This window comes from Chionomys nivalis, chromosome 12, assembly GCF_950005125.1.
Source record: "Chionomys nivalis chromosome 12, mChiNiv1.1, whole genome shotgun sequence".
NCBI classification, from domain to species: Eukaryota; Metazoa; Chordata; class Mammalia; order Rodentia; family Cricetidae; genus Chionomys; species Chionomys nivalis.
The window spans coordinates 59,453,715-59,479,942 of record NC_080097.1 but is presented as its reverse complement, the minus strand read 5'-3'; the positions used below and the strand labels follow the sequence as shown (position 1 = coordinate 59,479,942).

The 26,228-nt window shown below is 52.1% G+C and overlaps 3 protein-coding genes across 6 annotated transcripts; 1 reads left to right on the top strand and 2 right to left on the bottom strand.

Moving 5' to 3' along the window:
* Positions 1-215: 215 nt before the first annotated feature.
* Rec8 (REC8 meiotic recombination protein) lies at positions 216-6,960 on the top strand. The gene is made up of 19 exons (XM_057786443.1): positions 216-271; positions 356-424; positions 508-650; positions 731-806; positions 1,150-1,270; positions 2,798-2,837; positions 3,599-3,678; positions 3,829-3,964; positions 4,044-4,116; positions 4,193-4,284; positions 4,894-4,943; positions 5,215-5,346; positions 5,634-5,700; positions 5,783-5,946; positions 6,086-6,134; positions 6,334-6,400; positions 6,498-6,617; positions 6,690-6,796; positions 6,875-6,960. Exons 1-19 carry the CDS (start codon positions 216-218, stop codon positions 6,958-6,960), a joined length of 1,728 nt encoding a protein of 575 aa, XP_057642426.1.
* A 302-nt stretch (positions 6,961-7,262) lies between these two features.
* Positions 7,263-17,245, bottom strand: Ipo4 (importin 4). Its single transcript, XM_057785740.1, has 30 exons — positions 17,077-17,245; positions 16,911-16,997; positions 16,693-16,772; positions 16,566-16,607; positions 16,023-16,152; positions 15,755-15,934; positions 15,413-15,478; positions 15,226-15,327; positions 15,056-15,139; positions 14,683-14,847; positions 13,474-13,527; positions 13,268-13,377; positions 12,543-12,651; positions 12,246-12,375; positions 12,006-12,119; positions 11,786-11,899; positions 11,415-11,535; positions 11,154-11,265; positions 10,930-11,045; positions 10,611-10,688; positions 10,477-10,534; positions 10,294-10,393; positions 10,023-10,216; positions 9,819-9,869; positions 9,357-9,482; positions 9,037-9,245; positions 8,792-8,924; positions 8,601-8,705; positions 7,689-7,758; positions 7,263-7,590 (listed from the first exon to the last, which is right to left on the bottom strand). Exons 1-30 carry the CDS (start codon positions 17,143-17,145, stop codon positions 7,460-7,462), a joined length of 3,240 nt encoding a protein of 1,079 aa, XP_057641723.1. The 5' UTR covers positions 17,146-17,245; the 3' UTR covers positions 7,263-7,459.
* A 469-nt stretch (positions 17,246-17,714) lies between these two features.
* Tm9sf1 (transmembrane 9 superfamily member 1) lies at positions 17,715-25,154 on the bottom strand. 4 transcript variants are annotated; one of them, XM_057785744.1, is made up of 6 exons: positions 24,558-25,154; positions 23,548-23,909; positions 22,136-22,757; positions 21,697-21,882; positions 19,443-19,716; positions 17,715-18,364 (listed from the first exon to the last, which is right to left on the bottom strand). In XM_057785744.1, exons 2-6 carry the CDS (start codon positions 23,890-23,892, stop codon positions 17,971-17,973), a joined length of 1,821 nt encoding a protein of 606 aa, XP_057641727.1. In that variant the 5' UTR covers positions 23,893-23,909; positions 24,558-25,154; the 3' UTR covers positions 17,715-17,970. The 4 variants fall into 4 exon arrangements, with proteins under 4 accessions (XP_057641727.1, XP_057641728.1, XP_057641726.1 ...); XM_057785745.1 differs by lacking the exon at positions 24,558-25,154 and adding an exon at positions 24,419-24,518; XM_057785743.1 differs by lacking the exon at positions 24,558-25,154 and adding an exon at positions 24,344-24,501.
* Positions 25,155-26,228: the final 1,074 nt, after the last annotated feature.

Sequence of the window (26,228 nt, the reverse complement as noted above, 5' to 3'; positions counted from 1 at the left end):
ATTCATTCGCCTGCCTCTGCCTCCTGAGTACTGGGATTAAAAGCGTGCGACACCACGCCCAGCGTTGGTCGTCTTATTAATTGGGCTTTTTGCATCCACATGCACCATGCCCCCTGTCCAAATTCCTACTCCTCTTCAATGGTGCTGGGAATCTCGCGTCCTAAAGAATTCAGATTGAGATCCAGACGGATTGGTGCGGAGCGTGAACTGCGGAGATGTTCTACTATCCCAACGTGCTTCAGCGCCATACAGGCTGCTTTGCCACTATTTGGTGAGTGCAGGGCTGACCGCTAAGCGAGGAACCAAGTAGTGGGAATTTCAATTTGACAGGCCATACCCGTCCCCACCCTTCCAGGCTAGCGGCAACCCGAGGCAGCCGGTTGGTGAAGCGGGAATATCTGAAAGTGAACGTAGTAAAGACCTGGTAAGGCCCGGAAAAGAGGGAGGAGTCTCTGGTTTGGGAGCTACGGCGAGTGCAGCATTGACCAGGGTCCGTTGTTCTCCCAGCGAGGAAATACTCAATTATGTGCTGGTACGAGTGCAACCTCCGATGCCCGGGCTGCCCCGGCCCCGCTTCTCTCTCTATCTCTCCGCCCAGCTTCAGATTGGTGTGATACGGGTCTACTCCCAACAGTGCCAGTACCTTGTGGGTAAGGCTGGGGACACCCGAGGAGGGCTAGAGCTGAATGGTCCATGGCTAACCTGGTTGTTTCACCCTCCTTGACCACAGAAGACATCCAGCATATCCTCGAGCATCTGCACCGGGCCCAGCTGCGGATTCGCATTGATATGGAGGATGCTGACCTGTGAGTCCTGGAGCTGCGGCCATCCAGACCTGCTTGGCCTCAGCCTCGTTTTCTTTGGTTTTTCGAGACAGGGTTCCTCTGTATAACTTTGGAGCCTGCCCTGGAACTCGCTCTGTAGCCCAGGCTGGCCTCAAACTCACAGAGATCTGCCTGCCTTTGTCTCCTGAGTGCTGAGATTAAAGGTGTGCGCCAGCTTTTTTTTTAATACATTCATGTGTGCGTGTGTATGTGCATGCGTGTGTGAGAGAGAGACCATTCTATGCATGCGGAGGTCAGAGGGACTTTACCTGTTGAGCTTCACCGGCTCTCAGCCTTGTCCTTGACATCCTTCATTCTCTCCCAGACCTAACCTGCTCCTTCCTAACTGCCTGGCTATGATGGAGATGCTGGAAGATGCTCCAGAACCTTTTTTTGGGACGATGTCTGTGGATCCCAGGCTTCCTAGCCCTTTTGATATTCCTCAGGTAGGGCTCCTTTCCCTAGACCCCCTCAGAAATCATGAAATGATAGTATAGAAGGAAGAGTTAGCTGGTGTCCTTATGTCAATCTGACACTGAGGTCTGGGCATGGAACCCATGAGAGGCCATGGAGCAAGGGACTGGTGGATGCAAACAAGCAAGCAAAGCCCCAGATCTTGCTTACTTAGGGCCGACCTGATTCTTCTCCTATCCCCATTGTTCCCAACACTGAGACTAGGTGTTGGTTGTTCTTCCCCCATCTTCTCCCATCATCCCCACAGCTTAGACAACATCCATTCCCCATTTTCTCATTGAAGCAATTGGTCCTGACCGCATATGGTATCAGTATCTAGGGATCTTGGTGCCTGAATTGAGTGGTACCCATTCCATTTTTTTCTCTTCTCTAGGCAACCTTAGCTACCAAACACCAATAATTTTCCATATCCCAAAATGCCACATTTACTTCTTTGCTTGCAGAAATACATTTATTGCTCTTCATTCTCTGCTGGTCAGGGGGTCCCTTATTCTTACAGACTTAGTCTGATGACACCCTTGCCATGAAATTACTCCACTTGAAGCCAAAAGCAATTATGTTGGGATCTGAGCACTTTACCAAGCCTACTGTCTTCTTTTTGTTGACCCTACACGCAAACCAGTCCCCATTACCATCTACCCAAGCATCTTTCTATTCATCTCTGTCCACAACAACGGTTGCTATATGGATGTTGTGGGGCTTATTGCACAAATGGATAAGGCTACTTTGGGGGTAAGGTTAGGACAGGGATGGTGGGGGGGAACTAAATTGGTGACTTTATAACATATCGCTGTCAAATGGTGCAAAGATTTGGCTTAGGGCTGGAGGTGTAGCCCCGTGATAGAGCATTTGTTGAACATGCACAAGGCCTTAGCTTTGATTCCCAGTTCTGGAAATGTGTGCGTGTGTGCACGTGGTGAAGTAACTAATTTAAGAACTCTCAGGTTTCAAGGAGGAGGGCTGTCGAAAGTTTAAGAGGGCAAAGTGCAGATGGGGCTGGAACCATGACTAGGGGGCACGAGCGTGTTTGGGACAGGACTTCACTGCCAGCTTTCAACCACCTATAACTCCAGCTCCAGGGATCCAACATCCAGCCCTATCTTCTGGTCTCCAAGGGTCCATGCGTGCACACGTAGACAAATAAAATCTGTCTCTAAAATAAATAAGAAGCCGGGCGGTGGTGGCGCACGCCTTTAATCCCAGCACTCGGGAGGTAGAGGCAGGCGGATCTCTGTGAGTTCGAGGCCAGCCTGGTCTACAGAGGGAGTTCCAGGACAGGCTCCAAAGCTACAGAGAAACCCTGTCTCGAAAAAAAAAATAAATAAATAAAATAAAATAAAAAATAAAATAAAAGAATAAGCAAAAAAAAAAAAAAACCTAAGATATAAATACAAAGAGAGACTGCCGGATTGGTGTCCAGTGTCCGCTGAATGTTCTGAGAGTGAGGCCAGAGAGGACTGAAGCTGATATCTGTCTTTCGTTCCCAATTTCTTCCAAAGATTCGACATCTTTTAGAGGCTGTGACCCCAGAGAAAATTGGTAAGAAGACCCCCCCTCCTGAAGTCACTGCTAAGCCCAGGGAGCCAAGTCAGCAGGGAGGGCTGTTCTGATGAAAGACTCAGGGACCCAAGAGCTGATTAAATAACTCTTGATGAGTCCGACCCAGTCAGGCCTGGTGACAAGTCTGTAATCCCATTGAAAGTTAACACCCGCCCAGGTCAGATACTGAGTTCAAGGCCAGCCTAGACTGGTTAAGGAAACTATTTCAACATTCCCCCCCCCCCCCGTTTTTAAAAAAAAAAAGGGGGGGGACAAAAACAACAGGTGGACACCTGTAATCCGAGCAAACAGAAAGTAGAAGCAGGAAGACCAAGAGTTCAAAGCTAGGGGCTGCAAACTGACTCAGGCTGGGTGTGGTGACTGCACACCTTCAATCTGAGCAGTGGCAGAGGCAGGTGGGATCTCTTAGTTTGAAGCTAACCTAATCTACATAGTGAGAAAAGAAGATGCGCTTGGGAGTATTTGTTGGGGACTAGCCTGGCTTTTGGTCCCCAAAGTGTTCCTGCCCCTAACAACTTGGAAAGAAGTAATAGGGCTGCCGGGAGGTGGTGGCGCATGCCTTTAATCCCAGCACTTGGGAGGCAGAGGCGGGCGGATCTCTGTGAGTTCGAGACCAGCCTGGTCTACAAGAGCTAGTTCCAGGACAGGCTCCAAAACTACAGAGAAACCCTGTCTCGAAAAACAAAACAAAACAAACAAACAAAAAAAATAGGGCTGCTTTGACTTTCCTACCTCTCCAGACAGGACCTTAGCCACTGCAAAGTCTCCTGAGACCATCACTCTACAGGAGGCAGAGCCCATACGCATGTTGCAGATTGAGGTGAGTTTTCCTTTAAACTCCAGTCCAGCCCCCATCGCACCCCTGTAGTTCTGCCTTCTCTTTTCCATTTCCCCACACTCTGTTCCCTTAGCACCCACTGGGCCTCCTTGGGCTCAACCCCAAAAAGCCACTGTTTTGCTCTCTCCATAGGGGGAGCAGGATCTCCCAGAGGTCAGTCGAGGAGATTTGGATCTGCTGATTGCAGAGGAAGATGATGCCATATTGCTGGAGGAACGTCGGCGACGCAGGCTTCTCCAGCAGCGGAGGGTTTCCCCAGCACTGGATGGTGAGGTCCCTGCACAGCTAACTTGGGGATGGACAGCACCCTCTTCTGTCTCCTTAGTGTTCTGATCCTTTTTCTGCAGAATCCAAGGAAGAACCCCGGGCCATGGAGGGTGAGGGTGTGGTCCCCTCGATCTCACCTCCAGCTCCAGCACAGTAAGGACAGGAATCCTTGTACCAGGTAAGGGGTCATTGCAGGGAAGGGTTTCCTTATCTGCCTATTTCCCTTCAGGATTGAAGGCATAAGAGAACCACTTCCAGGCCAGCTCTTCCCTCCTGAGGTACAGAAATTGACAGGCTGGGAGCCTGAGGCCATACTTACTGGTAAGTGTCCATCACTGGGTGCTTCCTTGGGAACATTTGCACACTTGTAGAGAGAAAAGTCCTTACCCCTGCCATCTAAGGGAGACACTAGTAGCTTCAAGAATGAAGGGGCTAGGGCTGGAGAGATGGCTTAGTGGTTAAGAGCATTGCCTGCTCTTCCAAAGGTCCTGAGTTCAATTCCCAGCAACCACATGGTGGTTCACAACCATCTGTAATGAGGTTTGGTGCCCTCTTCTGGTCTGCAGACACATACACAGACAGAATATTGTATACATAATAAATATTAAAAAAAAAAAAAGAATGAAGGGGCTAGCCAGTTGGCCGTGGCACACACCTTTAATGCCAGCACTTGGGGAGCAGAAGCAGGAGGATCTGAGTTCTAGGCCAGCCTGGTCTATATAGTGAGTTCCAGGACATCCAGGGCTACACAAAGAAACCCTCTCTCCAAAATCAAAATACAAACAAAACAAGATTGTGGCGATAACACCTGTAGTCCAATCACTCCAGAAGGCTGGGGCAGGATCACCTTAAGACAGCATGAACTTGAATGCCAGACCTTGTCTTTAAAAAGGGCAAAAACAGCGAGGGGGCTTATGGGTGTTGTTGCAGAGGTGACCCCTCCTCAGGAGCTGCGCCTACCTACCCCACCTAGTGCCGAGGTGAGTAGGTCTTCTTTACCTTCCCCTCCTATGTCTTTGTCCTTAAGCCCAGGGCCATTGCTAGCTTACACTGAGGATTTTACTTCCATCAACAATGTCCCTTCCCATACCTTCCTTGTGGTGTGTCCTCTTCCCAATAGGTACCTTTGAGTAATCTATGAATTGCATAAGGACTTTACCCAAGCTTCTTCCGGGCAGAGTGTGGGGCCATCAGTAGTCCACTGGAAAGGGGAGGTGGGCAGCCTGACCCTTGCCTCCCCTTCTACTCCAGAAGAGGCCCCCACCTCCTCCGAGCCCACCTGGCCGCCAACGCCGCCAGTTACTCTTCTGGGACAAGGAAACTCAGATCTCCCGGAAGAAATTTGAGCAACAGCTGCAGACCAGAGCTCACTGCTGGGATTATGTGAGTGCAGCTCCGGTTCTCCCCAGGGAGTAGAGGCATGCTGGACTTCTGACCTCCTAAGGATCCCTGGGAATATAACAAAAGACCCTATTTCCTAGAAAGTACGTGGGGGAAGACTGTGTCTACACCACATCCACCAACATCAGGTCACCATCTACCCATTTAGCCACTACAGGCCAGGTCATGAGCCTGAAAGCAGGCACAGGCTCTGGGAACAATTTACAAAGGAGGGGTAGTGACGAGCGGTGCTCTCATAAAAGGGCCACTGGCCTTGCACCCTCTTGCAGCCCGTGATCCAGCCTCCCCAAAGGATGATTACAAGCCCGGCGGAGCTCTTCAGAACCCCGACTCTCTGTAAGGATGACGATTGGGCAGGTGGGATCTTCAGAACTGGAATCCTCTGTCCCATGATTTCAACCTTCCCCTTTGTCGTCAGCGGGCTGGATGGCGCCAGAACTACTAGCTTTATGGACCCACTGTGCCCAGACACCCTCAAGAATGCTGGGACAAAGACCACGACGGGAGCCTGAAGAGGCAGCTGAGGAGAGGGAAGTGGCAGGCAAGGAGGGAAGACTGACTGAAGCTCTGAGCGAGATTGAGGTAACCGCCTCCACCATGCCCTGTAAGCCTCAGCTCTGGCCAGCTCTGGGCAGCTCTCTCCTGACGCACACCAGCCTGCTTACCAGACCTAGACCTGACCCCGGTGCTCAGGTCTCAGTTCTTGCTCTCTCACCTGCAGGTCCTGAGGGAGGCCCAGGAGCCCAGTGGTCCCCTCATGCTCTCTTCAGGTAGGTGCTGGAGAGGGGCATGCAGAACTCAGGCCTGATGCTTAGTGTCCCCACTTTGCACGAGGCCACAGGATATGGGGAGGGGAAGCTTCATAGTCTTGGGCCTTGTGCATGTCAGGTGAATGCACTACACCCCCAGGATGACAAGGTCCCAGCGCCTTAGAGCTGAGAAGACTCCTCAGTGCTCTCTTCCTCACAGAACTCTCCCTGGAAGCAGCTGAAGAGGAAAAGTCACGGACTAGTCTCATCCCCCCAGAGGAACGGTGGTAAGCAGCCAGGGGCTCCAAGCTCAACCCCATAGTGGTCCTGCCTGTTGTCACAACTACCAGCCTTCTTCCCTGAGCTACTCCCTTGGTCTGCTAGGGCCTGGACTGAAGAGGGGCAGCCAGAGCCTCCTGCACTACCCATGCTGCCCGAAATCCCGGAAGTGCCCATGGAGATGCCCCCAGGACCTGAGCTACTCTCTTCAGAGGCTGTATTTAGGTATCAGGAAGGGGTCCTTTCAAGGGGTGGGGCTAGGCTGTTAACCCTGCTGACAGCCCTCAATCCCTGCAGAGCGGTAGCATTGGAGCTGCAAGCCAACAGGGAGCTTGACTTCAGCAGCCTGGTACCTCCTCTCAGCCCCCGGAAGTTGGCTTCTCGGGTCTTCTACCTGCTCCTGGGTGAGTGTAGATACAAGAGAGATAGGGGCAGACAGGCCAGAAGCTTAACACACTCCTGCCTTCTCCTTTCCCTACCAGTGCTGTCCGCAGAGAAGATCCTTCTTGTGGAACAAGAGAAGCCATATGGACGCCTCCTGATCCATCGGGGTCCCAGATTCCACTAAAGTTCATTAAACCATATCCTACCTCACTGGACTTCATGGGTTTTTTTTTTTTTCTTGATTTATTTTTAGTTTTAAATTGTGTGTTGGAACGTGCAAGTGAGTGCAGTTGGTTTGGAAAGGCCTGAAGAGGGCATTAAACCCCGGAGCGGGAATTCAAGGCAGTTTTGAGCCATCTAGTGTGGGTTCTAGGAACTGAACTCCATCCTCTGCGGGAACAGAACGCCCTCTTCAGTGCTGGGACACCCAGCCCCGTGCCTGTCTCGTTTCTGAATGCACACCTCTAGTCTTGGCGCTCTCAGAGCTAGTGTCCAAGCAGAAAACAAGCTGCCTTTATTACAGTATGATGTCACAGCTCTGCTTGTAATAGATCCAGCCCCAGAGACACCCCTGTTAAGACAGCAAGCAGGATTGACTTCCAATGATACAGTCTTTGGTGAGGTGAGCTGGGCCTGGGCTGACTGTGGTCTTCAGGCCCTCTGGCCCAGCTGAAGCCTGGAGTCTAAGTGAGGCCCAGCATGGCCTGGAGTTCCTGAGCCTTATCAGCAGGCAGTGAGCCCAGGGCTGCAAGGAAGCTGTCAGCATGCTCTTTGGCCAGGAACGTCAGGAGCTGCAGTAGTGCTGTCTTGGCGTCTGGGGAGGATGAAGAGAGAGGGTCTAATGAAGGGCTGGGTTCTGACACCCTTCTTGCCCCATTTTCCCTTGTCCTTAGCTGTGACTGTCCCCCTCACCTGGCACAATCCTGTCGTCTGCCAGAATCACGCTACAGATGCGTAAGAGCTCAGGAACCACATCTACAACCTATGGAAAGGACTGGTCAGCTCTGGCAGTAACAGCCTGGGGGCCCAGGGCTTAGAATAGTTGGTTGGAACCAAGGGAAAAAAAGCCCATGAAATTGAGTTGACACCAAACCCAACTGTGAACTAGAGAAGGAATAAGGAAACATAGTAATCTCTTTTTGGAGGTAGCAAAGATGTGTGACAAAAGATTAAAGTTATAGCTTCAAAACCAACGAAATCTAGCATCCAAATGCTCACCCAACACACAGAGCAGACTTAAGGCAGAAGGGACACAAGAGCATTGGGGCGTGTGTTCACACGTGCTAGCTGGTATACACAGAATCGCTCTGGAAGCAGATTCTGGTGGATGGTGAAACTGTTTTCCTACCCCTGACATAGGAAAGCCTAGGGAAGTTAGGACTGTTGGCTTAGCCCAAAAGAAGTGGGAAAATGCTACCAGAAGCCCCTACTCTCATATCAGACTGTCTGCCAACTCTGCACACAGAGGGAAAAAGAAGCTGGGGATGTAGCTCAGCTGGTAGAAGTATTTTCCCAGCATGCATAAGGCCCTGCCTGGGCTTGGTCCCTAGCACTGCTATAATTAAATCTAGTGCATGCCTGTAATCCCAGCACTTGGGAGGTGGAGAATGGATGGGGAAGGTCTTAGGGCTCAAGGCCGTCCTCAGCTATGTAACAGGTTGGGGCCAATTGGGGACACAGGGAAGGAAAAGGCGGCACGCGGGAGTCAGAGGCAGGCAGCTCTGTGAGTTCGAGGCCAGCCTGGTCTACAGTTACAGCTGCTATCTCCTCTGCCCGCCCTTACACTGGAGCCTCACGCTTTCTGGAGAGCTCCAGCCAGGGTACCTGGTCACGGCCGTTCAGCTTCAGGAAGGTGAAGAGGTAGCCCATAGTGATCCACTCCTCCATGTCTTCCTTCAGTGGCAGGGCATGTAGCAGGGCAGCCAGCACCTGAACACACAGACGTCTCAGGCCCATGTGTCCTGTCCCCTCCACCATCCTTGGCCTCCACCCCTGCCTGATGCCCCTTTCTTCACCTGGGGATCTGGTTTCCTTACTGGACTGACCATCAGCATTCGGGCAAGAGCCCCACAGATGTTATCACGGACTCGATCATGTCGCTCCCTTGCCAGGAGGGGCAAGAGGAGGCCCAGTAGCTTAGGGAAGTGACTGGTGCACAGTTAAGGAATACACACACTGGCAGACTTCACCCTGCAGCAGCACCTCACCAATCCCTGGGCTCATTTCCAACCCCATTTTCCCTCCTGCAAGCATAGGATACTCCTGAGCAGGCCTGCCCCCATGCTCTACAAGTACACCCAGGCCAAAGATAGCATTGCTCCGCACCTCAGGGTCTGCTTCCCGGGCAGAGTTTAACAGTATAGGGAATAGCCGAGACGCAAACTGGGCTGAGGCAGTACCAAGCCCCTGAATGGACTCTGCCAGTGTTCCCACTGCAAAGGACTTCTCTGCCGCCGTACTGTTCTGTTTCTAGAGGGGAGGTGGAAGGAGTACAAATTGGCATGGAGGTGGGGCTGCAGGGGTGCAGGCACTGGGTGCACGGGTAGACTGGGATGTGAGGTCAGGGGACAGAGCACTCACCATCTTAGACAGCAACAATGGCAAGAAACTGGCAAAAAAAGGAGCGAAGGACTGTCCTCCAGCTGCAGCAACCAGGGCCGGGATAGCCTCTCCAGCATGCTCTAGTAACATGGCGTCATACTCGGCCTGCGGAGGCAGGGCGGGCGCTGGGGCACCGAGGCGAGCCCTGGGACTGTGCAGCTCCCAATCCTGCTCTGCACTGGCTGCAGGTGCTTCTGGGGCTGTCCTGATTTCACAGACCGATTCGCTTCCAGGATGGCTTTTCAAGAGCCCAGGCCCTCCATTTATCACTGCCAATGCTGCCCCATGGCATGCCTCTCTCCTCTGAACACCTCACCACCTTCCTGGTAGTCACCAACTTCTCTCCCCAGCCCTGGCTCCTCCAGGCTAAGCTGAGTGCACTGTCCACTGCTGGCCCTGACTAACTACATTATCTAGACCTTTTTCATCTGAAACTCTTACCTGGTCGTCATCGTCATCCTCTTCCTCCTCCTCAGTGTTCTGACAGGCTGTCTGTGGAAGACACAGTTCAGTGAGTGTGGGCTCTCCTGCCTTCTCCTTTCTGCGGTGATGGTGAGATGGGCAGAACTGAACTTGAAGCCTCTGAAAATTCACTCTTCTGGGACCCGATGCCTCCTCTCCCTACAGCCCCCCTGCCCCACTCACCTTCTTCTGCAGCACAGTCTTGAGCACGACGCAGAGATCATTGATGCGCCCAGGGGGCTGCACGGCAAGAGTCCCACAGGTGCGTAGCACCCCTGTCAGGGCCTCCAGCACCGCCATCACCACTGGGCGTTCCCTTTCTACTTTCACTGCCTGAATGTAAGATGGCATCACTCGAGCCAAGGAAAGCTGCAGAGCTGGAGACAGAATGGACCAGAGCCATGGTCAGGCCCTGCCAATTCCCAGCGCTCCCAGCCTGCCGGCATCTCCTCACCAGTGCTGGCGGCTTGACTTCTCTGAGAGGCCTTGTGTAGCGCACAGCAGAACTGCCCCAGGGCCTCATGCGCTGCCTTCCGCACATTCACGTGGGGACACTGGAACAAAGAGGGCAGGTGTGTGCCCGGCAGGTGCAAGGTGAGGACAACACTAACTGGAGCTTGAGGCTCCACTGACTCACCTCCAGCAGTTTGAATACTTCATCAAAGACGCTATCCATGTATGGGAGGAAGGCCACACTACGGAAAAACACACAGCAGTGGGGAAAGGGGTCCTGGGAATGGTTCCTAGCAGCATGGAAGGGCTGATGCTCACCTGGTGTTCAGAGAGATCTCCCCCAGGGCAGTGCAGGTATCTTCTTTCTCATCGAAGAAGGCATTCTCCACACTGTACCTGGGGGTAGGAGGGGAGGCAGTGGTGATGCGTGCAAGGAGCGCATCCAGCACTGGGCCCACATCCAGAACCAAAGTCTTTATTTCTCGAGACAGGGTTTCTGTGTATCCCTGGCTCTTCTCGACTAGGCTGGCCTCAAACTCAGAGATCCGCCTGCCTCTGGCTCCCAAGTGCTGGGATTAGAAGTGTGTGCCACCATCGCCCAGCTCAAAGTCTTAAGTAGAGGAGCACCTCCTCCTACCCCGAGATCTCAGAGTCGTCCTCCTCTTCCATATCGCCATCCATGAGGTCCTCTTCCTCTTCTTCTTCACTCTCATCATCAAACAGAAGGAAGGAGTTGATCCCATCATACTGAGGCTAGATGAAGAAAGCCGAGCAAGGATCTTGGCTCAGGTGGGACAAGATAAATCCCCATCACAGGGCTAGCCTGGTCTATCCGGCCTAGTACACCCATCCTCTACTCACCACAATGCCCTCGGTGGAACGCAGTGATAACAGCATGAGCGTGGTAATTTGAGGCAGGTAGGGTGCCAGGCCCTCTCCCATCAACCCTGATAAGGCTGCAAACAGGCTGTACCTGATGAAGGTAGAGAGAATCTGTATAGTGCTGCCTGCTATAGACAGACAAAACGGGAGAGCCCAGGAAACCTGGCTGTGGTTTGGTAGTTGGGATGAGGACTATCAACCCCTGGTGGGCGGGCAGGAGCACCATGAAGGGTCACTCACGTGCAGCGCCGCAAGTCAGGGTCATCCACGTGGCTGCATAACCCTAGCCCCAGCTGGCAGCACTCGTTAGCCAGGGGCCTCATGGACTCTCCCATTGCTCGGGTCAGCACCCCCAGGGTCTCTGTGGGAACAAGGGCTCAGCCAGCACTGAGATGTGGAAATCAACTCCAGAACCAAGGGTGGAAGGCACTCAAAACTCTACCCTACTCTCAGGTACAACACAAAGAGCGCCTTTCCACCAAAGGAAGACAGCCGACTGCCCTGGGAGAGGTCCCTGGGGCCTCTTCACCAAAGGAAGACAGCCGACTGCCCAGGGAGAGGTCCCTGGGGACAGCAGGTGGACCCCCGCCTGAATCAAGGTCCCTCCTCACCCAGGCTCTGGATCTGTACAAGCTGAAGGTCTTCGTGGCCTGTCAGCAGGAACTCCCGGAGAAGCTCCATGACGGTGGGGAAGTAGGGCAGCAGGGAGTCCTGGGCAGCTGTGGCTACAGGACACAAGAGGATCAGAGCTGGCAGGGAGTGGGGACGGTCCGATGCAGACTTTCTCGGTCAACCCACACCACACCTTCACCTCCTTGCCCCTGTACTCACCAATGGCCCCTATTGCGCTCACAGCTAACTCCTTGGTCCGGGCTTTGCTGGGGTTCCTCAGGGGCTGCAGCATACACTCCATAAGTTCCGGAAGGTAGGGCTGCACTTTGGGCCCTGTGGGAAAGTTCCTTTACCAACGAACCCAGGTCTCTTGATAGTCCGTGCAACCTTCCCACCCAGCAGCCCCCTTTAGCCAAATGTGTTCCTCCCCTCCCCTGTACTAAACACTCCCATCGCTACCTAGGTTCTCCACGAAGTTCTCCAGGGCATAGCAGGCCTTGGCCAGGTGTTGTGTGTTCCCTGTGGGCACTGACTTCAGGTAGGCGAGGAGCAGCGGCATCACTTCCTCAGAATAGTTGCTGATATGGGGCTGGGGAAGAAGCAGGTGGGACCGGTCAGGCTCACCTGAAGAGCACACCTCTGAGGGTCAATGGCAGCCACAATGTTTAAAGAGATGAAACTTTAAGAGCCGGGGTCCCCAGCCTTGGGGTGGGGAGTTTCCTCATGTGGTAGCCACCTGCATTTAGCTTTGCTGACCTGCAAGTTCTCTGAAAACTGGCCCAGGGCAAACAAGGCAGAGTTGCGAACAATCTGCGAGGAGTCACTCAGGCCCTTGCACACGGTCTGGAGCAGCGGGGACAGCATTCTGAATGGGGCGGAAGAACAAAGTCTGAGGGGCAGCACACAAGAACCCCAGTCTCAACCGTTCTCTTCATTCCTCCTGAAAAGGACCAAGACTCCAGAACTGGCCGTAAAACCATCCTTTATCCCTGGAATGGTAAAGCCGTTTCTCTTCCAAAGCAGGACATTTTTGAAAGGCAGCAAATATCCCGACTAGCTAACAGAGTTAACGATTAAACTGGCCCACGCCTTTAATCCCAGCACCTGGGAGGCAGAGGCAGAAGGATCTCTAAATTCAAGGCCAGCCTGGTTAACAAAACAGATTCCGGGACAGGCAGGACTACAGAGAAACCCTACATCAACAACAACAAAAGACTGAAAAACACCCCCTAAAAGACATTAAAAAATTAAGCTGGGCCAGGCATGGTCATGCATATCTTTAATCCCAGCACTGGGGAGGCAGAGACAGGCAGGTCTCTCAAGTTCCAGACCAGCCAAGGCTACATAGGGAGACGCTGTCTCAAACAAGCGAACAATAGAACCAAGTAAGCTGAAACAGGGGTACTAGGACCGCCAGGAAGGATGCCAGAGCCATCCTTATATGTGACCACCTCACCTGGGACAGGGACTAAATGTAATACCTTTGCCTGATGTAGTCACCAGCACCATCAGACAGGACAGCCAACATCAAGAACCCTGCTTTCCGCTGGTACAGGAAATCACTCCGTAAGGCTTCTTCCAGCATGGGCATCTAGGGAGCACATGGCACGTTCCAAAAGCCCAGCAAGATCACAAGAGCCCGATCACACACCCCCAGGTAGAGTAAGAGCAGGAGAGTCACACTTACCACAAGGGGACAGAGCTTCTCAGGGGGTAGATGTAGTGCCAGCATGTCCACAACCTGAGAAAGTTCAGGGAGATTGTAATTCCATCTCTAACCTCCTACGGTCACTTAGCCCCTGTTCCATAATCCACTTGTGATGACGAGTTCCATGTCTGATACAAGATGCCTCGGACCGGCCTGAAGTTTACGATTCTACCTCAGCCTCCCTGGTTGTAATGACTAATTTTTTTTTTCTTCCCCGAGACAGAGTTTCTCTGTGTAACAGCGCTAGCTGTCCTGGAACTCAGAGGTTGGCCTGCCTCTGTCTGGGAGTGCTGGGATTAAAGAAAAGCGTGCGCCACCACTGCCTACCACGGCCTGGCTATGATGGTTGTCAGCTTCGTTAGCTTGAGAAATGTTTAGGAAACTGATGGTATTTTAGGGTCAATTAGATCAGGAGGGCTCTCACCTAATGACGATAAATCACTTGATAGGCACCAGGAGGAGCAAAATGTAGAAGGTAGGGCTTATTTGGGGTCATGTCCTTACGGGATCTATCTGGCCCTGGCTCCTGGTATTTCCCTTCTCTGCTTCCTGTCTATAACAAACTGTAGGCCCATATTTCTGTATGGTGTAGCAGCCAGGCATAAAAGCCATAGGCCCAGTCTGGGCTGATCACGTAGCTCTGCAGACAAGCTGTCTCTGCATAACAATAACAAGGATGTACAGCTCCTTTCTTCTTTTGTTAGAAATGTAGATCTCCTGAGGAGAGGTGTTGGCTGAAACTGGTCAGGATGTTTGGTGCTTATTTCTTGGTAATTTGGAGGAAGTTTTATAGAGATGCTAATTCATGGCCTATGTGACAGCTAGCATACAGATGCGGATGTGACTAAAAGCCCATTCACCTGGTTACCTAGGATACAGCCTAATGTGTTTTCCCGCTCATTTTATAGGATGATATATAAACTGTTTGGAGAATAAATGAGAGAGATCTTGCCCTTCCATGACGACCGTGTAAGTTGTGTCTGATTATTCCTCGCGACTCTGTTCCAGTCCAGTTAGAAAAAAGAATTATCTGTGTTGGACCCACACGGGCTCTGCTTTGCTTCCCGGTGGCCATGATTGAACCTCTCTGTTTGACCGTTCTTTTCCCGCCACAGTAAACGGACATCCTTTCTCCCCTTGAGTTGTTTCTCTTAGGATGGTCACACTGATTAAGAGACTAAGGTATACCTGTACAGCAAAGTGCTTGGGGGTCTCTCCCATCAGCCCAAGCTCCAAGTCATCATCATCAGAATCTTGGTCCTCAGGATCCAACTGGCCCATGGGTGGCTCAGCAGCCATAATTGGAAAAAGGTCATGCAGCAAGGGAGGCAGGAGGCGGTTCTTCAGTAAGGCCTAAGAGGGGAGGAGACTGTCCCTGAGCATCTCCTATGGGCTCACAAGGAAAAAAATTCCACCCTGCCAACATAAGGAGTCCAGCAAGAGATTCTCAATCTCCTAGACAGGAATAGGAGAAGGCTGGACTGGGGCTTGAGCAGGACCCCAAGAACATGACTACGAGTGGAGATACTGTGATGAGATGACACACCCAGAGGGTACTTACCTTACTTTTGACTTTGACCAAGAAACTGAGGCAGCAGAGAATACGTACACGAAGTGCATCGCTAAGGGCCACATTTTTAGCCACCTATACAGACACTAACAAAAATCAGGAACGAGCAAGAAAACTTCCAGCAAAACAAGTACCAGGGGCAGTCCCAATCCCAGGCTCACCTCCAGGCAGAACATGAGGACCTCAGAGAGGTGGGGAGTGATGATAGGCAGATCCGACTCCAGCAGCTCATCCAGGGCTTCCAAGGCCTCGCAGGCCTTTACCTGATGGAGAGGTAAGCCATAGGGTACCAGGCTACAGGTGCCTCCATTTCCCCCCCAAAGGAGAACCCTCCCCATATGTCTTTACCTCATCTATGGGGATCAGAGTCCTCACTGCCATAACGAGTTTGGGCACCAACATCCGTGCGAGAGGCTGGAGGACACAGGATGAGTTTAATCACAAAAAGCACATGTGCAGCCTAATCCCAGATCCCAGAAACTAGCAGCTTCCTCATGGCATGCAATCCAAGGAGAAGGCTCCCAGACACACCCGTCGGACCCAGTCACCCACAGTATCCCCTCAACTGCTAGGAAGAATGGAAGGCTGAGTGAACACCTAAAGCATCTTGGGCCAGAACTTCTAAAGGTAAGGACACAAAGACCAAGAGATACAGAGCCGGCAGTGATGGAGGCTGAGCCAGTGTCTCACCACGTCATCAGGCCTGAGGTAAGGGGCCAAGGCAGTCAAAGTGCGCAGGGAGTAGAAGAGCAGCCCAGGGGCGCCTGCTTCACTCAGAGTTTCAACCAGAAGCTGGAGGAGCTCCCGTTGGTAGGGGAGGAATGCTTCCGGTTGGGAAGACACCACCACACTCAGCAGCAAAAGCCCCACCTGTCCAGAAGCAGAGGGTGAGGAGAAAAGCATCCAGGGTCCTCTGCCCAGCTTCTCAGCCCCGCCCCGCCCGGCGGCGCGAGCAAACCTCTCTATCAGGGCTGGTGGCGCTGTGCGTGCTCTGCTGAAGAAGGTGCGAGAACTGAGGCCAGGCTTCCAGGCCTTCCTTTCGAAAAATGGTTGCTGAGAGCTGAGCCAAGCTGACACTCACATAATGCCTGCAAAGAGGGGCATCATCCATAACCGCCCTCCGCTACCCTCATCGCCGTCCCCTGCGGACAATGCCCCATCGAGGAGCGCCCGGAAGGGAAGCATCCAGGCTTGAGCACAGTCTTTCCTAAGTCAGACCCAGAAGGCAACAGCTGCGGGTGAAGAAAGGAAGGTAGCATTTGATCTGGCTCGTTCAGCACCTCTGGACTGGCTGAATTTCGCTCTGGTTTTCTGGTTGGGGTTTGGCAGATCATTTTCACCCATTCTCAAAACCTTTAGTTTTCACAGGCTCCACCTTCAAGAACTGAATGACGTCTCTGTTCCCTAATCCCAGCCTGGGGCTGAAAAAGAAGGCAGAAGCCCAGAGAGGACCCCAGCCCCAAACCAGTTAGGACCCCCAAGAGGAGGCGCTAAGACTTACTCTGTCTCTTTCTGTAGGGCTGTCAGGACCAGGTTCTTGAGGCTGGAAGACAGGTGGCAAAGACTTGGTACCCAGCCTGTTAAAAGGTCGACGAGGCCTGGCCCTTTCCATCCCAAACCTAGCCCACCTCTCGCGTTGCTCAGGTGCCAAGCGTCGCCAGCGGGTGCTCAGCCTTCTACGGGTAAGGACCGCTGCAAACTGGCGGATCTAGGGCGAGGGGAGGTAGCCAAATCAGAATGGCAGGCAGCAGGGTGATGAACAGACCGCAGGGGGTGGAGGCTGGGGCGGGATTACGGGCACACTGAGGAATTTCAGAATTTCGGCGAGGAGGAGCAGGTTACTCGCCTGTGGGTCTGTCGCAGAGGCCAACAGGTCGCAAAGCGCAGGCAAGGCAGCAGGGTCCCGAAGGGCAGCCTGGAGCTGCTCCGTAGCCTGGTGGGAGGCTAGGGGTCAAGACCGGGCTTTTCCCACAGCCTCCCCCTCCCCCTGGCCCGGCTGGGCCTGCCCATACCCGGCGGATGCGTTCGGTGTCCGGCAGCAGCAGCTCCTTTAGGATCTTCTCCAGCTCCGCAGGCTCCATGGCAGCAGGCAGCAGCTGAGCCGCCGCTACAGGGCCGAGTGGGGAGGGCGGGGGTGGGGTGAGGGGGAGGAACGGCACGTGGAGACTCGGACACCAACTTCCGGCGGAAAGGGCGTTACTCTGCGTCTCTCCTGTCGCCTGGGTCATTAAAGCATCTTGCTTCCCTTAAAAAATTCCTGCAGGAGACTGGCGTCAGCCTGGGCTTCCGTCAGGCTGAGCACAGGGTAAACCACAGAAACAGAGCCCCGGCAAAGTGGGTTCCCCGCGCCGACAGTTCCCAAGGGTCCAGGGTTTGTGCGACAGTAGCGGACTCCGTTTTCAAAGGGACCAAGCATTGACAACAGGCCTCGGGTTTCTTTTCTTTTCTTTTTGGTTTTTCGAGACAGGGTTTCTCTGTGGCTTTGGAGTCTGTCCTGGAACTAGCTCTGTAGACCAGGCTGGTCTCGAACTCACAGAGATCCGCCTGCCTCTGCCTCCCGAGTGCTAGGATTAAAGGCGTGCGCCACCACCGCCCGGCCAAGCCTCGGGTTTCTGCAACTAGACCAAAACCTCCAACTACAGGATCCGTTTTCTTAATAAATTTTATTTTAATTTGTAAAAAGAAAAAAATCAGGACTAAAACGTAAGGCAACTTAAAAAGTTCAAATATATATTCCTTATATCATAGAGATTTTTAATTTCCTGGTCCTCTCTAAGAAGGGAGGCCCAAGGGGCAAAGGGGAAGGAAGGCGACAATGCCATCACACAATTCAGTCGGAAGCTATCAAGTGGAATCAACGGGGCATGATGAAAGCACGAGGAGAGCAATATTCTGTCCCTCAGAACTCAGTCCATCTTGAGGTTGACATAGATGTAACGGATGAACTTTAAGGAAGAGAAAAAGGAGATGGTGCCCAGCATGAGGAAGAACACATAACCAGTCAGTAACGAGTAGCCAAAGAACTCTACTGTCTGCACTGCCCCTGACATGTTGGAGCGCCGGGCATAGTAGAACACGGAGTAGAGGAAGATGAACAGTCCTGTGGAGCCGACACTCAGCACTGACCGCCACCACCAGCGGTAATCTTCCCCCGACAGCTGGAAGTAGGTGAGCGCGATGGAGATGCAAGCCCCCACACTCAGCAGGATGGCGAAGACAAAGAAGAGGATGCCATACAGAGTGTACTGCTCTCGACCCCAGACGGTGGCAAAGATGTAGTACAGCTCCACAGAGATGGCGCTGTGAAGAGAAGAGGGACACAGCATTAAAGCGCTGTGCGCAGCCACACCTTCCGGCACTGCAGTCACCGAGGAGAGGAAATCAAGGCTACCTGGGGATTTCTAACCCCCTCCATCCCCCACACGGTTTCTTCGTAGTTTTGGAGCTTGTCCTGGAACTAGCTCCAGGCTAGCCTTGAACTCAGAGAAATCGCCTGCCTCTGCCTCCCGAGTGCGAGTGCTGGGATCAAAGGAGTGCACCATTACTGCCTGGCGTACCTGGGGATTCTTTTGCCTATGATTAGTTCTCTTATTTCATGAACATCTTCCCTGACAGGCATATGTCTACACTACTACTATTTTGGGAGGCTAAGGCAGGAGGATTGCCAAGTTCAAAGCTAGTCTGGGCAACAGAGCAAGTTCAAGGCCAGCCTGGAAAACTTTGAGATTTGAGAGTGTCTCAAAATGAAAGATAAGAAAGGGTTAGGAGGGGCTGGAGAGATGGTTCAGCAGTTAAGAGCACTGGATGCTCTTCCAGAAGACCCAGGTTCAAATCCCAGCACCCACATGGCAGCTCACAACTGTCTGTAACTCCAGTTCCAGGGGATCTGATACCTTCACACCAATGCACATAAAATAAAGTTAAATAAATAAAAGGGGGGGGGCTAGGTTATCACTCAGTGGTAGAGTGCTTTACACCTGTAAACACTAAAGGAAAATCAGATCCTACAGGCATTGATCAGGGCTTAAAGTCCATCTGCTTGCTGTCTGCTGAGGAGGGGAGCTTCAGAAGTGAGACACATCTGAATTAGCTGAAGCTCATTCCTGCTAGGAGGCGCCATTTTATGAGCTCTCACTGAACTGGGGATTGTTACTGAGTTATGGTATTGAGGTGGCAGAAGGAAAAGCTGAATCAAAACCCGACAATGGCAAGGCGTGGTAACGCAATCGATAATCCAAGCACCCAAGGCACAATTGTGTATTTTAATCCAGCCTCATAAGACTGTCTCAAAACAAACAAACACCCTCTAGTGTCCAAAACCAAACCAAACCAAACTAAAACCCTCCCGAGTGATGGGCGTGGTATGCAGTGTAGGTACCTGAAAGGCAAGAAGCCACCAACAGTCATGTGGATGACAGTAGACTTGTACCAGGGTTGGGGTGGGATCTCCCGGGCGATGTTCTTAGTGCGACAAGGTGCATCAAAGGGACTAGCGTTGTTCTTCCCGAAGATGCCTCCAATGACAGTAAGAGGAAAGCCTACCAGTAGCCAGACCGTCAGAAGCAGCAGGATGGTTGTGGCTGGCAGAGCCTGTGTCGAACCATTGGCCCAATGCACTGAGTTCACCACACTCCACGTCAGGAAGAAAGGCACTGCAGGAAGGAGGGTCAGCAGTAGGAGCAACACCCCTGTGACACCCCACTCAGACTGGACCTAAAGGGGAAAGGGGTGAAGTAGCCTGCCACTTACAGGGCCCAACTATGCTCCCAGATGTCCAGAGCTGAAGGAATTCACCTTGACCCTTTCATAGCTCATTGTTCTTTGTTCTTTATTTTCTGAACACCCTCTTCCTCCCACCTAATACCATCAAGAATCAAGACAGTTGCTTCCTCGTGGTCTGAGAGTGATAAGAATCACTACAGGAACCTTGTCTTCCCATGCCTTGATGATTCCTGGCATGAAACAGTCATTTGGGTCAAGGATCTGTTCTCAGAAAGCCATGCTTAAAATACAAATATGATGGGGTATAAATCAAAGACACCAAATTGGAAGCAGCAAGGTTTAGAAGGTAGACTACTACTGTCTCTGAAAAGGTGATCTGAGCAGGGCGGTGGCGGCACACACCTTTACTCCTAGCACTCAAAGGCAAAGGCCAGCCTGGTCTACAAAGCAAGTTCCAGGACAGTCAGGACTGTTACACTGAGAAACACCAACTGGGGGTCAGCAATCTGGTTTGAAGGCTAGAATGAACCCACCTCCGAAATAAAAACAGTATCAAAAAATAAATTTAAGGATGCTATTTAAGGGGGTTGAAGAAATGGTTCAATTGGTAAAGCCCTTTCCCCCAAAGTATGAGGACCCAAGTGGATCTCCAGCATCCACATTTAAAACAAACAAAATCAAGTCAGATGGAGTAGCCAGGGCTCTTGATTACTATACAAGGGAGGCAAAGACAGGAGGATGCTTAGGGCTCGATGGTCGTCCACACCAGCTAATTCAGTGAGCTCCGACTTCAGTCAAACCCTGGCTCCAAAAACAAGGTGAGTTCCTGAGAAGGACACCTGATGTTGACATCTGCCTTCCCCGTGCACACAAGTTCCCAGCACCCACACAAGTAGACACACCACATTATTTAAGCATAATGTCTGAGAAACGGATGGTTCAGTTGGTAAAGTGCTGTTCAAGAAGGCCTAGGTTCAATCCCCAGATCCCCACATGAACAAAAGCTAGGCACAGTTGCTCATGCTGTTTTGTTGGTCTTTGGTTTTTTTATTGTTGTTATTTTAGACAAAAGTCTATTCAGCCCTGACTGTCTTGGAACTGGTTCTGTAGACCAGGCTGGACTTGAAGTCAGAGATCTGCCTGCTTGTGCCTCTGAGTGATAAGATTAAAGGCGTGCACCTTGACACCTAAGAGATTCTTTTTGATAGATTTTTCTTATGAAATTACTGCCCCACCCAGTTGCTAGAGAGATTGCTTTGTGGTTAATAGCACTTCCTGTTCTTAGAGGACTCGGGTTTGATTCCCAGCACCCACATGGTAGCTCACAGCCTTCCGTCACTCCAGTTCCAGGGGATCAGACACCTTCTTGTGGCCTCCATGACTATGTTGCACATGGATACATGCAGGAAATAAATACACATAAACAAATATTTTTAAAAATCCTCCCTATGGGCTGGAAAGATGGCTCAGCAGTTAAGAGCACTGGCTGCTCTTCCTAGAGGTCCTGAGTTCAGTTTCCTGCATCTACATGGTGACTCACAGCCATCCTTAATGAGATCTGGTGCCCTCTTCTGGCTGCAGGCATACATGCAGACAGAACACTGTATACATAATAATTAAATAAATCTTTTTTTTTTTTTGAAAAGTGTAGATCTGCTATTGCTCTGGGTGCCAAGTGGGAACAAGTCTTTACTGTTTATGTGTACATCCACTCTAGTGTATGCAGGGCATTGAGAGCAGCACTCTTTGCCTTCCTCCCTCCTCTCTCTACCCCTGACAGTTCCCAGCAAGACCATCCAAAAAAAAAAAAAATCCTCCTATATTCCCTGCACTGAATCAATCCCAGGGCCCATGATGTGCTCCTACTCCCTAAATCTAGACAGACCCACCATGAAAGGGGACGTTCTCACCAGAGAAAAGACTGGTCGTAAGAATGATGTTCCACACCCAGCGCTCGCCTCCAATCTGCCGGTAGAAGTGGCTGGACACATAACCAGAGATGCAGCAGGTCAGGGCATACAACAAGATGGCTGCCGAGTTAATGGCTCCATGACGGTGCACATTGAACATGCCCAGCAACGCCATGACAATGATGCCTACAGGGTAGCATAGGAGAATTCGTTAGGTCTCACCTACATCTCTTCTCCAAGTCAGAGAAATAATCCCCTTAACCCAGATAAAGGGCCTCATTTAATAACATTTCCCTAGTTCTACTGTCAGGAAAACCCATATATAGCCTCACTAGAGCTACGGTCTCCCCTCGGTTTTTTCTCATCTTGAAGAAAAGATCCACTGAACTTTTATAACAACCTATCTGCTACTCTTTGAGAGCAATTCATATCAACTCACCAGTGCCAAGAGCCAGGAACTGGGCGCCCACACCAAGCACAGCACAGAGCAGCCCGCGGTATGGAGGGAAGCGGAAGACATCTGTGTGGATAATTTTCCAGCCATTATCACCCTGGTCAAAGTCATCACTAGAGCCTCCAGAGCTGGTCTCTTCATCTAGGTTGTACCGAGCCAGGTCATTTCGAAGCACACGCATTAGAATGACAGCCACGAAACCCACCAGTAAAAACACAAGCACCATGGAGTTGATGATGGACAACCAGTGGATTTCCAGTGTTCGAGGAAAGAAACCACCATCATCACCACGGCGCCTATCACTCCGACGCTCCACTGAAGTCTCAGACCAGTGCACACTGTAAGTGTGAGTAAGGCCTAGGAATTCATCAGATCGTAAACCATCCAAGCTGTGGGGCTTGACATCCCGAACTGAAACATTGGCAAATATGATTCGATCTCCATGGAATTCTAGGTGGAAGTCCAAATGTGTCCAGAGACCTATCTTGTGGCTATGTGGCAGGAAGCCGCTCTCTTCCATGTAGCCCACAAAACCACGGATTGGCAAGTCATCTACCACAAATTCAAAGTAATACAATTCCTCAATGGCCTGGCGCAGCTGCTCCACCTATAGAGAACAAGCCAGGGGTCAGTATACAAAGCCTCTCAGGGTTAACGCTGTGTTTCTCAACTTGGTAGTACTCATAGTTTGGGCTGGATGATTCTGTGCTGTAGGGAGATGCTGTGCATTGCAGAATTCAGCATCCTTGATCTCTACTCACTACACACCAACAGTACCACTGAATTGTGACAATCAGCATCTCCAAAGCCAGGCATGGAATAAAACATCCTTGTTATCCCAGCCAGCCTGGGCTACAGAGTATGACCTTATCTCAACAAACAAACAAACAAACAAACAAACAAAAAACCCCAAATCAAACAAACAAAACGTCTCTTAACATTGCCAAAGTTCCTAAAGGATCAAAACTGTCTCCCATTGAGACTCATTGATTGCTTCTGGTATACTGGTCCCCGAAAAGAGCAAGTATGACTTTGATGGGATAAAGTCTCAAAAAAATAAGTGGGACAAAGTGTAAAAATAGACTGGAATCGATTAAGAAGTGCGAGGATTTGCTAAGGGAAAAAAAAGTATCAGGGAAAGTTAGAAAGTAAAGGGGCTGAGAAAAAACCAAAGGAATGTATGAAAGGAAAGAGTCTTAAGTAGGACATTTTGTCAGTTCTGCATCTCAATATCCATGTAATCCTGAAAAGTCAGTCCTTGAACACCGCTAAGCAAGTACTGGGTTGTGGGTAGAGTCCAGACAGATAGTTTCCATAAAAGCACCACAACTGCAAGGCACTGCTAGCCTCTGGCGGGGGGAGGGGGCGCTAAGTGATAACGAATGTGGAGAGCTGACCTGTGCAGAACTGAGCTGCATGTGGCACAGAATTCTCTTCTCCACATTCTCCCGAAAGCGGATCTCGTATAAAGATTCGGCCATTCGGTCCCCATCCAGTACTTCACCCAAACTAAGACTTTTGTGACGGATCTTCTCAGGACAGCAGACTGGAAGCTGATAGTAGTGGTAAGTTTCCTGGGGGTTATGGTAGGGTCCCACTTTGTTGACATATAGAATGACAGGGTCGCCGGGCTTGTAGTGTGTCACACCTTCTACCCCCGGCCCATGGCCTGTGCCCAGCAACAGTATCAGGACTGGCAAGCACTGGCAGCTCCAACTTCGAGGGTGCCCTAGGACTGTCATCTTTAAGGTAGCAGAACCTGTTGGGGGGAATCCCGTGGTTACAGAAACTAGGTATCAAATCGTGACGCCCCGGGTCTGGTCTCTCAAACGCCCATTGGCTCCACTTCCTCCCATTGGCCTCCCGATGCCCTCACCGCACGACTTCTACCCCACAAAGATGGGGCTCGGCGTGCGCTCGACAGTACTCCCAACCCGGGGTTCACGCCTCTCCTCGGCCTCCCCCACCCGGGGCTTCTGCTGCGCGCGCCAACCCGTTTCTATGGCAACGCCCGGCGGGCTCGCTGCTCCGGCAGAGGCACCGGCTGCAGCTTCGGGCTCCTCACTGCGAGGTACCGGCTGGCCAAAGAGGCGCCAGGGCCTCGCAGGCCCCCGTAGCTGCCCTTGGGCTTCTGCCCGGGTTCCCAGATAGCGGCGCCGGAGCGGTAGGCTTGCAGAGGACCTGACGACGGACCTCGTCGGGGTTGTCTGCTTCTGTGCCTGATCGCCGCGACTGCGAGCACGCCGCCGGCGTCCACTCTCGGCTCACCCAAATGCTCCTCAAACAGCTCTGGCTCGCCCGCGGTCGGGCCCCGCTACAGAGCCCCCCAAGCTCGCTCCCCTAGTCTGCGGGCGATGCAAGTGTTCTTCCCGGCGAGCAGCACCGCAGCCCGGCCACGTCAGCTTACCACTTCCGCCCTCGCCCGCAGGGACCTCAGCTCCGGGAAGGCTCGTCTCCGGAGGTAAGAGCTCCGTGATGCTCGCGCGCGTGTTGCAGGCCGCTTCCCACGGGGGCTCGCGCGGACCGGGCTGCCCGCCCTAGGCTGGAGAGAGACGATCGGGGAGTGCGAGTGCGGCCGGCCGAAGGCTGGAGCGGTCCCTGGCTGCTGAGGCTGGCCCTGACGTCGAGGGGTGCCCCTACCTGGGCGGGGCGAGGTTTTACGCGGCGTTCCCACGTCCCGTGGCCTCAAACAACTCGGTGAAGGTGTTCTTCTGAGACTTTCGGGCGGTACAGAGGAGTTTGTGGGTCCTGGGAGCAGTTTTCCAAACCAAACAGGGCTGGTTTGTTTTACTTTTTCTTTCCTCCCCCCCCCCTCCGAAACAGGGTTTCTTTGTGTAGCTAACTTTGTCCAGGAACTGCCTTTTCTGGCCTCGAACTCGGAGATCCGCCTGCCTCCGCCGCCCGAGTGCTGGGACTAAAGGCGTGCTCCACCACTGCCGGGCTGACAGAGTTGTTTATAACCGGAGGTAGTGTCTTAGTTTTTTTGAAGCAGGAGTCCCGGCTGACCTCGAACTCGGGGGTCTTCCGAGTTTCCAGGTACGCACCGCCATACCTAGCTTCCATCATTTTGTTCTGTGTATGTCTGTGTGGAGCGTTTGGCCTTCTCCTTAATCTTGCAGGTTATTTTGAAAATGTTTGCTTCTGTCTGGCTGTGCCATTGTTAAGGGGCTCTGCCCTGGGGGATTCCCTCTGAGCTGTGACTCGGCACATGGGAGCAAAATGGGAGGAAGCTGACAAAGTTGTCTGCCTCAAGGGAAGCAAGTACTGAAGAAAATCACAAGCCGCCCTCAGCCACCTGGTCCTGAGGCAGTGAGATTCTAGGAAGCTGGGATTGAGTCTACCACAGTGGCTTTTGTTTTGTCCGTTTTGCTCCCCCCCCCCCACACACACAGGTTATGAAAGATTCTGGGGCATTTCAGCATTACTGCCCCCTACCTGCCGGGGCACCCAGAGATCTCGCATCCGTATCAGGTTGGCGATTCAGTGTATGTTCGGAGACATAGGTCCCAAAGCCTCGAAGCTTGCGAGAAGGGATTCTACACCGTGCTCCTTACAACACCCACCGCCCTCAAAGTGGATGGTATTGCAGCCTGGATCCACGCGTCTCACGTTAAGCCGGCACCTCCGCAGGACAACCCAGGACCCTCCCAATGGAAGCTTCAGCACACCCAAAATCCTCTAAAGCTAAGACTTGTCAGATCAGCTTGATCCTGCCAGTTTTGCTGGCCTTTATTCTGATGCCCCTGCCCACCTATAGTAACCCCCATGTACCCCAAAAACTGACTTGGCAGATTTCCTCACAAACTGGGGAAATCATTTGGGCCACCTCCAAACTAGCCCCTCCAGGTACATGGTGGCCTACCCTCTCCCCTGATTTCTGTCAATTAGCGGCTGGATTAGCCTCCTGGGATATCCCAGACTCACAGCCCCAACAGTTGTCTATAGATGCTGGCAAAAGATTTTCTCCTGGGGGAAAATTTGGATGCGGGAGTCCAGAGGCAAGATGCTTTTTAGGAAAACTAGATTTCTACGTCTGTCCCAAAGATGGCAGGGGTCAGAGTACCGCTGGACGTTGTGG

Bases quoted from the DNA above. Each gene is read 5' to 3' on its own strand.
- Ipo4 (XM_057785740.1), bottom strand. From the start codon at position 17,145: ATGGAGCCTGCGGAGCTGGAGAAGATCCTAAAGGAGCTGCTGCTGCCG. The intron at 15,140-15,225 runs GTGAGCCTGGGA...GTGTCTGTATAG, and splicing joins TCCTCATGTTCTGCCTGGAG to GTGGCTAAAAATGTGGCCCT. The intron at 12,376-12,542 runs GTCAGCAAAGCT...CTTCTTCCCCAG, and splicing joins AGTTTTCAGAGAACTTGCAG to CCCCATATCAGCAACTATTC.
- Rec8 (XM_057786443.1), top strand. From the start codon at position 216: ATGTTCTACTATCCCAACGTGCTTCAGCGCCATACAGGCTGCTTTGCC. The intron at 5,701-5,782 runs GTAAGGATGACG...CTTTGTCGTCAG, and splicing joins CTTCAGAACCCCGACTCTCT to CGGGCTGGATGGCGCCAGAA. The intron at 6,618-6,689 runs GTATCAGGAAGG...CAATCCCTGCAG, and splicing joins TCTTCAGAGGCTGTATTTAG to AGCGGTAGCATTGGAGCTGC.
- Tm9sf1 (XM_057785744.1), bottom strand. From the start codon at position 23,892: ATGACAGTCCTAGGGCACCCTCGAAGTTGGAGCTGCCAGTGCTTGCCA. The intron at 19,717-21,696 runs GTGAGAACGTCC...TCCTTCCTGCAG, and splicing joins TACGACCAGTCTTTTCTCTG to TGCCTTTCTTCCTGACGTGG. The intron at 18,365-19,442 runs GTACCTACACTG...TTCTCTTCACAG, and splicing joins GGTGGCTTCTTGCCTTTCAG to CGCCATCTCTGTGGAGCTGT.